At 41.0% G+C, this 15,570-nt stretch overlaps 1 protein-coding gene across 6 annotated transcripts in view; it reads left to right on the forward strand.

The window, feature by feature from the left end:
• Positions 1 to 15,570, forward strand: part of USH2A (usherin) — a 427,327-nt gene that overhangs the window by 33,532 nt on the left and 378,225 nt on the right. For all 6 annotated transcript variants that reach the window (XR_008329695.1, XM_053383154.1, XM_053383155.1 and 3 more), the window contains exons 4-7: positions 7,532 to 7,667; positions 9,761 to 9,824; positions 11,725 to 12,019; positions 13,919 to 14,103. Coding sequence is in view for 5 of the 6 variants with exons in the window: in XM_053383154.1 (XP_053239129.1) it covers positions 7,532 to 7,667; positions 9,761 to 9,824; positions 11,725 to 12,019; positions 13,919 to 14,103 (680 nt within the window). In the remaining variant the exon portion in view is untranslated. The remainder of the gene's footprint in view (positions 1 to 7,531; positions 7,668 to 9,760; positions 9,825 to 11,724; positions 12,020 to 13,918; positions 14,104 to 15,570) is intronic.

Here is a 15,570-nt window from a genome sequence, read left to right on the forward strand (position 1 = left end):
CCAATTTGAACTGGATATTATGTAAGAGTCCATCGTTAATTTGGTCCCCTAACAAGTACAAGAAGTGCAGCAAAAATATTCAGCCTTTCTGTCTATTAACCTGCTGGGGACACAAAGCGAAGCTGTATTGTTTCAAGATACCACAAAAGAACAATCTAAATGGCCAACTCCTTTGTGTAGAGATGCTCATTGTGTAGATGGAGACATATCTACACACCCACACAAATCTTTCCCTTGTGCGTGTTTGTGCAAGTATGAAGAAAATTCTTCCATATTCTGTGAGATATGCACACATACATCACATGATATCATCTACCACGTAGAATGACTTGAAGGGGCCTCTTTGTGGAAGCTGTACTATGGTAAGTATCCCTTAGTGGATATTAGAACAAGGAGGTATTAATCTTGGTTTCAGCAAATGTTCTCCTATTTCGGTTGGGTCAAAAGTAGTGCTTTCAGATGGGAGGGGTATGAAATAATTCTCAACACACTTGAATTGTGAAAATATCCAACTATTCAGTATCCTGTTTGCTGCCATTGTTTGGAGTATCTGCTGCTGCTGTTTTGGGGGCACCCCCTTCCTGTTATTGCATCTTCTTCTTCTATGATTAGTCACATGGGCAATGCCAGCCAATTAATGCCTACATGTAGTGAAGCAGGATTATGCTAAGTGTTGTGCTAATTAGTGTTGGCTATGTAATGTCAGTGCTAGAAAAGGAAGCCAAAGGAGAGGAAAGGCAATGTTTTCTGAATCAATTGTACCTGTATTTGCACTGGAATCTCAAAAGGGTGCATTCAGACATGGGAATTATGGCATTCATTTTCCTGGTTATAAGGCTAGTGCTTCTGTTCCAGTTTCTAACATTCATTTCAAACTGCATATATGTTGTGTCATGGAACTTTGGCTTGTTGATCAATATACCACCACATCTTACTAAATGTCATTCATACCAGTGGCTGTGGTGTGACTCTACAGCAGATATATTTGGGGATGTTGCCTCCATTTATGCACATGCAAGAGTCTTTCCCCCCATGATTTACCCATGGAAATAGGAGGAAAGAACTGTATGCTGGAATACTATCCCAGAATTTGTCACGTTGTGTGACCCACAGAAATGGCAGTAAAATCACAGTGCAAAACTCCCATTTTGAGGGGGGGGGTTAATGGGGTTGCAAACAGATTTTTTTCTGGAAGTGATTGACACAGGAATTAGTGCTAAACTTCCACAAGATTTCCAAAAGTGGCTTTCACATGGCATGGAAGGTAACATAAAATATGAAAATTATCAGGTAAGGAAATGCCAGGAAAACAAAATGAAATGCTGTCGGTATGCAACCATGGTGAGTGCAATAAATTCACAATGCTACATAGCCAATAATAATTAGTTATGTTCTGGTGTCATTGAGGATAGACAAAGCCAATTTGGAATGAAATGAAAGCTTCCTGAATGTGTATACTTTCAAATACCATTATAAAATTGCTGAAGGAGTCTAGATCCTTCAGGGATAATGTTCTCAAAAGGCATTCCCCTTGGTTCTCCCCTAATATTAGCTGATCACTTCTATCCTCTTAGACCAGGGAAGGAAATTGGTGGAACTCCAGCTGTTGTTGAACTCTCATCAGCCATAGTTACCTCCTCCATGTCAATAATTCTGGGAAGGAAGACTTGAGAATGGTTCCCCAGTATTACTGGTAGAGAGATGTATTTGTATGTAATGTGGCATGGCTTAATTTCTAAATTGTTAGTTACTTTGACATAGAAAGGGAAAATTGACTGATCTAACAGCAAAAGGTGAGGAAAGAAAATCCACTATTAATAACCACAAATTTTGAAATACCCAATTTTCTGATGTTTGGGGCCAATTCTGACGCTTCTCCTTCTCCTTCATAAATATTTTCATATGTTTAACTTCGACCACGTTGGAGAGAAGGGTGCCTCCCGGTCATGTACTAAGAACCAAATGATAAAGATAGGAGCTATAGCAGAATATTATCCTGAATTATTGTAATAAGCACATTTTTAATAGAGGCAAGCAAGCTAATCCTCAGCCAGAAGAACAAATGTTCCTACCACGAAAAGAAGGTATAAGATGCATTTCATTTCTGACTTAAAAATAAAGGTGCACTTAAACTTGTAAAAGACAACATTTTTATTTGAATGATATGACAGAACTGTCACCGGACTGTTACCTGCTATAAAGCAAGCAGAAGAATTATTACCTTTATTAGGCCAGTGACACTGAGCTTTAGCCATACATTTCTAACTTCTGTCCCTCTACAGAGACAATTTTCTTTTCTTAAATAAACTGTCATGCTAGTGTTAATATATTGTTGGCTCTCTCATACTCTGAGAATACTGCTGATATAAAACATGTATATGTTAGATTGGTAATAGTATCTTTAGTGTAGCTGACTAGAACAAATGCGTTTCCCTCATGGCTGTGCTAATGTGATAAAGGAAAATTGGCTGTTCATCAGCTTTTGGCTGGGTAAAGACAGTAGAGATGGAACCACATTCTTTTTTATGCATTAATACCGCTAAGAACTTTTCACTAGTTATATTTCATGTTGCCTGTGTGTGCAAAGATGTTGTAAAACATGAGATAATGCTACAAATAACAAAGCAGAAAAGGCTGTATCTTTTATAATGATAACAGTCAAACACCAAAAGGACAGTAACAGGCTGTAAAAAAAATGTGTGATGGAAAAAAGAAAATCATTGCAAGCCACACACTCTCATATCCCCCCCATATAGACTTTGTATTAAAATAAAATAAAAAACATTCACATGTTCATTGTGCATTGTTGTGTCAATAGATAAAAGCTAACACCAAATGAGAGTGATGTTCTGTGAGTAGGAAAATTCCCATATGCGAGAACTTTCTTGAACCAAATCGCACTGCCTAGCCATTATGATAATACCCTTCAGATTTTTCTTCAGCGGAAGGGCAATGATTCCATATATCTCAAATTTGGACAATATTGACTGCTTCTGGAAATAAAAATAATAAACCCCAGCATCTGTTTTTATTTATTTTTATTTAAGGAAGGAGAATTTGTCTCCATAAAAATCAATTTTCTATTCATTTCACATTTTCTTAGTTAAAATAGTAATGCAGCCAAGGGTGCCTGAAGCACTAATGATAACCATTCAGGCTTAGATTTCTAGATAACTGTGGCTGTTTATATTGGTCAGAAATGTATGTAGCTTTATTGACAGTGGAATGGGATTTTGAATGCTCATGTTCTGATTTTCCAAATGAATTTTTCAGGGCCTAGCTTCTGCACCAAATTATTCTGGCTTTTCATAAGCCTTTTGTTTGTCCTTATACACTCATTGTTTCTAGGATGCAATTATTCCAGTCCCATTTGATTTGATTAGAGTGGATATCAAGGCAGACTAAAGCACTCTAGCTTCTCTCAGCATCTATTTGGAGAGACGATTCAGCAGTCATCCCTTTAAACTCATGAGTACCTGTTTATGCAAAATGGAAATAGGTTTTCACAAACTGGCAGCAAGAACAGTAGCAGCAGCAAGAAGAACAACAACAACAAAAGCTTTAAAACCCCAGGCTCTCCAACCTCTTCTTTGAAACAAGCTGTTCGCTGGTAAAAGCTAGCAACTTTCATACAGAAATATTTTTCAAGGTTTATTAAAACATGAACAAGTAATTCATCAAAGTTGAAGTTATGCTTGGCAGTTGTTGGCACCTGGATGGGGAAGGGGTTCTTCATGCACATCAAAAGATACGTCCAGTTAGTAGTTCAGAGGGATCTGGGTGAGCTTCATAATGTTTATGGGGATGTATGCTCAGATGTGCATCTGCATTGGCTATGAGTGCAGCAAGCTGCTCTGCGTGTGAGTAACCCTTGTGGTGCGTGAGTGTGTGTATCGCCACCAGTGTGCATGGGGCTTTCCAGAGTACAAGAGGGTTGGTAAACAGAGAAGCAATAGGCAGTCGTTTCAGTCGCATGTCTGTTGATTTTGAAGAGTGGTGATGTCCCTCGAATCATCTACACTTTCCAACAGCAATTATTATATTGTTTAGCTCTGGACTAAACATAGTAGTAGGGAGGCGGGTGGTGCTGTGGGTTGAACCACAGAGCCTAGAACTTGCCAATCAGAAGGTTGGTGGTTCGAATCCCCATGATGGGGTGAGCTCCCGGTGCTCGGTCCCTGCTCCTGCCAACCTAGCACCTTGAAAGCATGTCAAAGTGCAAGTAGATAAATAGAGTGGTCTCCAGTGGGAAGGTAAATGGCGTTTCCGTGCGCTGCTCTGGTTCGCCAGAAGCGGCTTAGTCATGCTGGCCACATGACCCGGAAGCTGTACGCCGGCTCCCTCGGCCAATAAAGCGAGATGAGCGCCGCAACCCCCGAGTCGGTCACGACTGGACCTAATGGTCAGGGGTCCCTTTACCTTTAAACATAGTAGTAACTGATTTTTTCTATCTTAAATAAGAGGCCCTCTCCTCATTGGGATACATTTGTTCATAGTTCATGAGTGAGTCATTGAATTGCCAGAATGATTTTTGAGAGTACCTGATGTACTTAATAAAAATGGAAAGATCTGGCCACAAGGTAATAAACATTACTGCAGTTTCTTTCCCCCATCTTCTCCTGCTTTTAAAGAAATCTTAAATTCCAACATCAGACCAAAAATTTGGTTAAAAATTTCACCCTGCTTCAAAATTCATAACTACCTTGAGAGGAGATTGACATGCTATGCTGGATTAAGCAGCTATTCAGGGCTAATACGGCTTTTACCCCATGACTTCCTCCCAGTAGTATTACAGCATCATATGTACCCTCTTGGGTAAAACATGGCTAAAAGCCAATTACTTCAACTTAAATGTTTCATCTGAAAGCACCATTGAGGGACTGCTGGCAACTCATTTCAATTCACCATGCCCCAGTTATAGATTGGCAGTCCTTTCAGATTCTTGACTAAGAACTGGACATGTTAGTTGCAATGCTCTTAGTGTGATGCAGAGAGAACTGTGAGCTATAAATGCAATCCATGCCAATATCTACTCATAAAATCCAAAAGTATTTTAATCAGAAAAGACAGAATGGGTAGAAAATAATAATAATAATAATAATAATAATAATAATAATAATAATAATAATAATATTGTTATTTATACCCCACCCATTTGGTGTGTCCCATGTGAGGGAACAATATGCATCCCAGAACTTCCAGACAGGCGCAACCAATATTCTGAAGCAGCTCACAAACACCACATTTTCATGACTGTGTGTATGTACAAAGAAGCCTGATAAAACAGTGGTTATTGGAATGGTGTTGCTGATCTTATCAATCCTATTCCACTCAGAAAGCTAGTACAGCAAAGTATTTAAGGAACTGAACTATGAATCAGGACTGTGTCACTGATTCAAATCTGACCAATGCCATTAAATGACTAGGTACCCTTTGCCGAGCCACTCTTGCCAAGCCTCGGTCCCCCTATGAAGAAATAAGTACAAATGAGGGTGTAATAGGCGGTAAGCTTTTGCTACAATATCTTTTGATCTTTAATAATATATTATGCCGTATAATAAGTGTTTTCTTTTTGTTCTTGTTTATGTTCTGTGTCTCAGTTGCAGGTCAACTTCATGCCTACACCACTTGCTTGTCTGCAGGTCTGATCTGCCCACCTCAAGCAATTTTCTATGACCCCCCCCCCAAACCTCACCAATTTCTATGGTGGCAATAAAGGAGATAAAAGAAAATAGACAAACCACATCCTATTACTGCTGCAGCTGCTTCCTCCTTCCTGCAGCATGGTAGGATTGAAAATCACCCTCTCCTTGCTCATTAGAGGATCAGTCTGATGGGTGAGGAGGAAACAATAAATACTCCCCTCAGCTGATCTGCACGGATCAGCTGACAAGGGCTGTGTGTATGCCTCTGTGCATCCTGTGCATGTGTCTGTGTGGGATGGCCACACTTACTTTTCGCCCTATCCATCGTTGGCATGGGGCCTTAGGTTAAGGGAGGGAGGGAGGAGAGAGAGAGAGAGAGAGAGAGAGAGAACTTACACACACACCCTCTTTGTTAAGAACCAGTAGAGTGGGTCCTTTTGATAGTTCCACTGCCCACAGAAACTCAGCGGCCCAGAATACTGCATTCTCTGTGGAAGCCCCTAAGTTATGAAACTCCCTTTCCCCAGAGGTGTGTCTGACAACTTCATTATATAGCTTTTGTCGAATGCTGAAGATGTACCCCCCCTACCCTGTCCTTTGACACCTGAGATGAATATTTTCAGCCCCCACCTCATGTTTTGGAATTGCATTATTTTTTTTGTAACTAAGTTTTTTAACCTGTTTGTAATGTTGTGACCCACCCTGGGACCTTCGGCAATAAATTTAAATTCTCACAATCTGCTAAAAAAAAGAAGTGAAATTAAAGGTGTGTGGTTTTTTCCCCTAAGGTATATGATGCAACAAATGTAGGGAATGATTACATATTCATTTACTCTTATAGGACCCCGGTAAGCATTGCAGCAATATAAATGCTTGAGAAGCATTTTAAACATTTGATAATGTTACGAAATGTTTGTGAATACTTTGATTATCATCACTACATTGTGTGCACAGTCTTGACACATGGTGGAAAAGAAGAACAGCTGTAGATGGAGATTGTGGGCTGTGCTTCCTTGGAGGTGTTTAAGCAGAGGCTGGGTGGCCATCTGTCATGCATGCTTTAACTGAGATTCCTGCATTGCAGGGGGTTGGACTAGATGACCCTTGGGGTCCCTTCCAACTCTATGATTCTATGAGTAAGTACCTCCATATGTTTTCCCCCTGGTCTTAGGAGGGGCTTTTGGTGGTGAGCAGTCCTTTGACACCATTCAGTGTCTTTTACTGCCTTCCTTGATGGTAGACCTTTAAGAAAATCTGAAGACCCTTCTTAAAGCAAGAAGATTGAACAGATATGGACTCTTAAGAGCAATGACTTCCAATCTACTCAAATACCTCCGGGGGGGGAGAGAAGAATTATCCTGCATTCCTTATTGCCATCTTGGAATCTAGGAAGCAGGGAGTTTCCATCTCTGCATCTGGTTAGCACGCAGATGCATGATGAAAGAGAAGTTATCAATCAATGACATACCAGTATAATTAACTATGCCTGCCTACAATTTATTTGTTATCATCAGAATACTGACAGTAATAATTCAGATGAGTATCTACACATGGCTATATAACGTTGGTGTTCAATTATATCAGTGTTATTTGGTGATGCACATGGGACAAAGAAGATACTAAATGTTATCTTGTTATAGGATAAATGTTACCCTGGTTCATGTTTAATTTACCCATTGAAGGACTTTTCCTTTTCAGTAGTTGTATCTTCTCTAACAGGGATTGGTTAGAAAATGTATAAGGTGGCTTTCTGGTGATTTAACTGAAACAATGGCACACTGTATTCCACACAAGGTGGTAAATAACAGATGAGATTAGACTGAGTATTTTGTTTCATTTTTAAAAAATAATAAAAAGGGCTTTTCCTTCCAAATGTAATTTTATAGGTTCACCACAGAAGAATCAATTTCTTTATAAATGGTTTGGAAGATGACAACACAGCTTTTGACTCCAGAATTCTTGCTGGGTTAATTGCAGATCCCTCTGCTGATGGCGAATGGCGAATTGGGCAAAATTTAAATGGTAAGTCTAAGTATTAAGGGAAGATCATATTCTGTGGTATGGCATTCCTGTATTGGCTGGAGGTTGGACTTTATGACCTGTTATTCTACTATCTTTCGCAAGAGGTATTTAATTGGACAGCAAAATGCTACTCCACCTGCTTCAATATCTACTTTTATCATATATTTTCATCTCGAAATGTCACACCATTGCCAGGTTTGGAGATAGGGAGGCACTAGTGCCTTGCATTCCTCTTCCATCCCAGTTTCAGCAAGCATAGACTTGTCCTCTATTCTTCTCCTAACTGCACAGAATTGCTGCTCTGGCCAACCATAAGATAATGTGGAGGAAGAAGGGGAAGCTGAGGTATTTTTATCTTCTCTGAAGCTCGTTGGAAAAGGAAAATGTCAGGATTCTTCAATGCTAATGTCACTAAGTTTATTATTCATTTATCTAAATTTGTCTACCACTTTCCTGTAAATAAAACCTCTAAGCAGTTTACCAAAAATTACATTAAAGTTATCAATAACAATCAAAGGTGTTTTTTTTTAAAAAAAATCAAAATATAATTAAAGTCATCAGTGAAACCAGAATTACATATTCAAATACGTGTCAGTTTTTACATGCCTGGGTAGGCTTGCCTAAAGAAATCTGTTTTTAGCAGGCAGTGAAAAGAGTACAGTGAAGGACCTGCCTGATGTCAGTAGGCAAAGGAGTACCATTGTGTTGCCATGCTAAAAGAGCTATTCCTCACAAATGTGGAATGATTATTTTATGGCAGTTCCTCAGACTGGGCATAGGTGATCCTTTAAATAAACTGGTCCAAAACTGTTCAGGGTGTGTGTTCCAAAACTGGCTGAGCTCCAGTTTTGCAAAGGACTAACAGAATCCTGTCAGAAGTGTGATGGTGCCTGTAGGTCAGGGGTAGGCAACCTAAGGCCTGGGGGCCGGATGCGGCCCAATCGCCTTCTCAATCCAGCCCATGGATGGTCCGGGAATCAGCGTGCTTTTGCATGAGTAGAATGTGTGCTTTTATTTAAAATGCATCTCCAGGTTATTTGTGGGGCCTCCCTGGTGTTTTTACATGAGTAGAATGTGTGCTTTTATTTAAAATGCATCTCTGGGTTATTTGTGGGGCATAGGAACTGATCCCCCCCCCAAAATATAGTCCGGCCCACCACACGGTCTGACCCCTGCTATAGGTTGTTGAGCTCAGCATTCATTCCCCCACAAGGTGACTTAGAAATGTAAATGTTTTGAGTTCCTTGCAATGTGATCTACAAGTTCCTTTGACAACTGAAAACAATTAATACAAAAGCAAGTTTGGAAAAGAAATGGAAATGAAGACTGAGTTATTATCACAGAAATACCAAATGTTTTGTAATTGTCCTGGCTGAATATTTGGTGAAGCGGAGATAAAATAATTTTTCACCATGTTCTGAACATTGCCATCAATATAAGGTGCCAGTGGTTTTGCAGCTCCCTTAAATTCTGTTTGGTGATGAATTGGTCCTGCAGATTTATTAAGGCTGAGTATCACTGATCCAGAACATACTGCAATTTGGAGCTAAGTCCTAAATATATCTGCATCTGGCTTGGAGAAATGTTTGATTCATTCCAATAGAACCATCCAGCTCCTATATATCAAGAGTTGAAAATTCTCATTTCAAAGTGCTTCTTGTTGACACTGTCACTTTTGAATACCAGACATACAATAATTGTGTGGAAGAAAAAGAAATCTTTAAAAACATACCTTTCACCTTTATTGCATAAAGTGACAGCTACAGTTGTCCCTACTGTATCTCTTCTCTAATTAGAGGTGGCACATGGGCTGCCTCATTACTTCTGTCTAATGAGCCAGCCTGTGTGCCACCTCTGTAATCAGATAAGAGATAGGTACAAAATGTTCCTATAAAGTTATTATAAATCATTTTAATCAAAAAAATTAAGTCACTGCCCTCCATAGTTTTGTCCGGAACCAAGATGGTTTCATTCAGAAGAGGTAATTGTGCAAGAGAGATCTCTGTGTGCTGAATTTAAGATCCCCTCATGCAGCACAGAGCTGTTTTCTGGTTGATGGGGCTGGATTATTTATTTATAATGTATTTTCGCAGGTTCAGAGCAATTTGTTGGGAGGATGCAAGATTTTAGATTGTACCAAGTGGCGCTTACAAACAGGTGGGGAAATTTTCATTTTTACAAAACCCAAATGTGACATGATCAAAGGAGAGAAAGGCTTATAGCTACGATAAGTTTGCTTCGAAGTTTAACCAGTCTTTTTGGATATTTCTTTATAAAATGGCTAGATTAGATTTGGAACTGTAACTGCATGTACATGGATTCCAACAGGGTTTTTAATTAACTGCATGGGTGCAGGCTGATAAAATCATAGGAATTTATGCTGAAAGATCAAAGGATTGACCCAGCTCACTTTTGGCACAACTTCCGCTCACAGAGAGATCTCCCTAGGCTCTAAGGCATATCAGAACCATGATTCCCTTTGGCAGTAACACACACAGACACCACACCAGGCTGCTATCAGGAATGTGGAACCTGTCCTTGCCTACCATAACCATAATTAGTATCGCCTTTCTACTTGGACAAGAAAAACTCAATAGCTTAGCACTGTGGGCATGAGCTTCCATCATCCTCCCAGTGGTGTCCAAACTTTTTTCAAAGAGGGCTAGACCTTCCATCCCGCATAAAGATCTGCTATAGTACCGGCATGTGAATCATGGGGATGTGACAAAGGGTCTCTATTTTTCTCAATTGGGAATTCCTTTGTTTTCTAGCACTGCTCCTGAGGTGGACTGGATTGAGTTCCAACAGAATGCATAAATGCAATGTAAACACATAGTGCCAGAAGAACACCAATTATAGCTGCAATAATAACCCTACCCACTTAAGAGCGGGCCCCACTGAATTCATTCTTCTGAGGAGACATGGTTAGGATTGTAGCCTAAGTTCTTATAATTGTTGTTACTTTAACACTGTTATTAATAATGTTGAATCTGTAACACTGTGGCTTATGACCCTGGCTTGTAGCCAAAGCTTGTTTAAAGCAGTGGTTTTCAATCAGTGTGCCGTAGCACCTTGGGGTGCCTTGAATGATGGTAATGGGTGCAGCCGGCAGCACTGGCCTCTATCCCTCTTTCCTTCCCTCCCTCCTCTGATGCCCCCTTGCACCTCTGCTTCCCAAAGGCTTGCACAGCTGTTTGTTGCAGCAGCCCTGGCTACAAGCTCCCCAGAAGAATGGTCCTCTGGGGCTGGCAGGGGGGGAGGCTTCCCAGGCTCATATGGGGCACTGTGAGGAGGCACCTCTCTTTGGGCAGGGGAGACCAGGGGCAGCAGCAGCAGTTGCCTGGAGGACTCCCAAGGAGAAGGGAAGAGGAGAAGAGCCTGAGGGAACACTCCACAAGGGAGGGTGTTCGAAAAAGGGTGAGAGGCTGCCAGTTCAGCAGGCAGTGGGTGACAGAACTGGGCTCCTGAGCATCACAGGGGTGCCACAGAAAGAATGTAGCTGGTCAAGGGATCTGTGAACTCAAAAAGGTTGAAAACCTCTGGTTTAAAGTAATCCAGAATATTGATGTAATAGGAAGCTCTAGTTAGTTTGAAAACAGAAGCAGTTTCTGCCAGCCTCCATTCTCATGGCTGTGCCAGAGGAGGAGATAAGAGGCAGGAGGTGCAAGCCCAAGGTATGCTGTGGGTCATACACATAGTGCTATATTAATTATTATTATTATTATTATTATTATTATTATTATTATTATTAGTTAGTTGCTTGTAAAACAGACAGGTCTCTAAGCAATTTCCAACATATTTATGAGCATAAGCATAGGTCAATATAAAAATAGCTTTGTAGTTTCATGCTAACAGAGAATAAAGTCATGTAAAAGCAGCGTTCTTAAAATACATTTTTTTTTAAAGAGAAAACCATGTAGTTAAATTGGCTTTATCAGCCATCTTTTAAGTCCCGCTTCTGTTAAGGCTTATTAAAGATGGGTCTTTACAAATAGGGCTTACTGGTTTTTTTTATTGTGTGCACAACTCTTTTTTTATATCTGTTTTTTAATGCTAGAGACATTTTTGAAGTATGGTCTGGAAAATTTCCTCAACTTCACAGTCAGTCAGAATGTCGCTGTCCTGGAAGTCATCCCAGGGTACACCCTTTGGTGCAGAGGTACTGCATCCCTAATGGTGCTGATGATACGACTAATGACAGGGTGCTCAGACTAAACCCCGAAGCTCATCCTTTGAGCTACATCAATGATAATGATATTGGAACTTCGTGGATTTCATCTGTCTTTAGCACCACTGAACAACTCAACAGAGGGATAGCCATTGCAATAGACTTAGAAAATGGACAGTACCAGGTAATTTTAAGATTTCTTTATGCAATATACTATTTACTTATAGATGAAAATGGGAATTGGTTTATTTGTTCTGCCTTTTTTGTTAAAATTTAACACAAAATGCTAAAGAAAATTACATTCATTGCTCACTTAGTTTGAGGAAATTTCAAATGAATTGGAGATAATGTTCTGTTACACTGGTGTGATAGTTTGACTGTCAAAATGAAAAGAACCCAATTCTGATGATGGACTGAGAAGTTCCCAAGAATTTAATGTGACATAGTACATGATATAGGGATGCGGGTGGCGCTGTGGGTTAAACCACAGAGCCTAGGACTTGCCAATCAGAAGGTTGGCGGTTCGAATCCCTGCAACGGAGTGAACTCCCCTTGCTCGGTCCCTGCTCCTGCCAACCTAGCAGTTTGAAAGCACGTCAAAGTGTAAGTAGATAAATAGGTACCGCTCCAGTGGGAAGCGTTTCCGTGCGCTGCTCTGGTTCTCCAGAAGCGGCTTAGTCATGCTGGCCACATGACCTGGAAGCTGTATGCTGGCTCCCTCGGCCAATAAAGCAAGATGCGCTGCAACCGCAGCGTCGCCCGCAACTGGACCTAGTGGTCAGGGGTCCTTTTTAGGATGTGATATACTCAACTAGGGACGGGGTAAGACTGTGTTTGACGTTTAGAACTACACAGCTTGGATTCTTGCAATCAGAATCATTGTGGACACAGCTCATCCTGGGCCCTCTGCTGGCTTTTAAGCTCACCAGCCATTTTTTCAGGTGGAGCCTTTGATGGGCTCCTTCCACCACTGTCTCCAAGCAAAGATAGAAGCTTTGTGCTTTCTCCCTTTCCCCTTAGTTTTGCTTGTGAGGTGGGAGTATAATCATGGTTTTGTAAACATTCTTTTAGATCATATGCCAAAGCCCCATAGGTTTTGTATGCACTTAAAGGGAATGCTCACAAAACCCAGTAATTTAAAAGGGAAAATGGGAATATTTCTCTATTTCTACACACAGCTTCAAATGGGATTTGGAGCTGGTTTTCAGAATCCTCATTAAAGGAATTCCTTTGCAGCTCTAGGTAGCGTTGAATGCCTCACACTATCTTTGGAAAGCTATTCCTATTCTGTGGTTTGTCTTCCCCAGGGAATGAAAACTCTTGTTGGTACAATTGCTTCTGCATTAGCCTACATTGCAAATGGCAACAGAAGCCCGCAAATCCACATATAGTCCATTTTTCCATTATTCTCAGTCTGAAGTCTATATAACCAATCATCAGCAGAGAGGAACAAATGGCAGTCTCTACAAGCAAGTTCCGATGGCATGCTTTCATAATCTAAGTTTACCATTTATTTATTTTAGAATTTCTAGTCTTTTTGCCTTACAGCACTCAGGGAAAACAAAACATTCCCTCAAAGGAGTGCATTATAAACATAATGGACATTACTGCTCCCTCCCCACACATGGAGCTATCTTCTTAGAGTGCATAAGAACCCAGCTGGAACAGGCCAAAGGCCCATCTAGTCCACTAGCCTGTTCTCACAGCGGCCAGCCAAAGGCTTCTGCGAAGCCGCAAAACTAGTCATGAACACAAGAGCACATTTCCCCACCAGTGCTCAGAGACATGCCACCTCAGAAAATCAGCGTGATTGTGGCTTGTAGCCATTGATAGCCTCATCTGATTGTGCGGCACATTGAGCAGTCGCCTCAGTGCAGTAACTCTGGTCTGCTCCCCTTTGAGGTGGTTCCCCCCACTCAGTCTATCACCACCTCTCTCTCTCTCTCTCTCTGTCTTAATTTTTATAATGCACCTTCCTATGTTCCTAAAGTATAGTTGCTTTAATAGCTAACTTCAGCTGAATCGAGGACCAATATGTATAAAGGTATTCCAAATGACTTCGCATTTTGCTGTTGATTTGTAGGTGTTTTACATTATCCTTCAGTTCTTCAGCCCACAACCCAAAGCAATACGAATACAAAGGAAAAAGCAACGTGACTCTGACTGGCAAGACTGGCAGTACTTTGCAAGGGATTGCAGTACATTTGGAATGGAGAACAACAAGTCCCTAGAATATCCTGACTCTGTGAACTGCCTCCAGCTTCCTAGGTATGAACAAATAGCATTCTGTGGAGTGCGAATGCACTTGTGGAGCCAATCCAGTGCTCCTGCCAATATGTTTGCTGATCTCCCTGCTACCTTGTCCCTCTTCTTCCTGGTACACAGCAATGACTCAGTTGTCAGGAGGCCTGGAGATTTCTGCGTCGGTGGAACTGCACTTTTTCATCCTGGCGCTGTTGGGCCAGCCCTCACTTAAATATAGTGCAACTACCTCACAGTACACCAGTTACACAAATTTCTACAATTTACCCCAGATTATCTAGTGGGGGACTTGTGTGAGGGAAAACTTAATGATTTGGAGTCTCAGGCAGGATTTGATCAAACAAACAAGAAAGGTTTTCTTAAACAAAGGAAGTTTAAGACACAAAGTGGGTAAACCAAAGGATACTTCAGGTTATAATGTTATTTCAGGTAACCGTTCACCTAATAATATTTATACTAAATCTAACTGATGTTATGGACTTCTAATCAAGCACAGCTTCTTTTAAACTTCAGTTGCTTATGTTCAGTTACTTTGCTTCAGGTAGATGTTACAGGTTTTTAGACTAAATGGTAAATGCTCAACTTATTTCCAGTTATTTCACTTCAGTTCTTTCTCAGTTGTTGCACAGCTGTTGCAGCTTAATACTTTGGTTCTTAAACAAGGCAGTATTTCCTGTCAGTTACACACCCCTTTGATCCCTCTACTCCTGAGGTACTCCAAGTAACAGACCCAAGGGATCACCACACCCCTCTTAACTGGTTTAGGAGTCTTCTCTTTTTGTAGAAGAATCTCTCCCCTCCTGACTGGAATGAGACCTAAGGAGACTGTATCTTTCCAGCTTCTACTTCTCCTGGCTAAGCCTCAGCCTCTCAGTTAATTCCTGGCCTTTTACTCTCACAGGACACCACACACTGTCCTTCACACTAAGCTTATAGACTCCTTTCTCTAGCTTTTGATATATTCCTCAGAGTAGATGTTTCTACCCAGAACCAACTCTATCTGCTCTCACTCCCTATCTCCCAACCTAAAACCTGTCTCTCCAAAACCTCTCCTTTTCAACTCCCTCTCCTGGAATCCTGGCCAATCAGAAGCTGCCATTCGTTAACCATTTGCTGGCAGGGAAAAGAAAAAGATAACACTTTGTGACCCAACCTACCCAGCAAAACAAACCTTTCCATCACAATTTCCATCTAGAGATAATGAATGACTAAGCCTCACATTCCTATCTAGAATAGCAGCATATTAAAAGCTTGTACCCAACAGAGGGACGCAGGTGGCGCTCTGGCCTAAACCACAGAGCCTAGGGCTCGCCAATCAGAAGGTCAGTGGTTCAAATCCCCGCTACGGGGTGAGCTCCCATTGTTTGGTCCCAGCTCCTGCCCACCTAGCAGTTCGAAAGCACGTCAAAGTGCAAGTCAATAAATAGGAACCGCTCCGGCGGGAAGGTAAACGGCGTTTCCGTGCACTGCTTT

Source organism: Podarcis raffonei, chromosome 3 (genome assembly GCF_027172205.1).
Source record: "Podarcis raffonei isolate rPodRaf1 chromosome 3, rPodRaf1.pri, whole genome shotgun sequence".
NCBI lineage: Eukaryota > Metazoa > Chordata > Lepidosauria > Squamata > Lacertidae > Podarcis > Podarcis raffonei.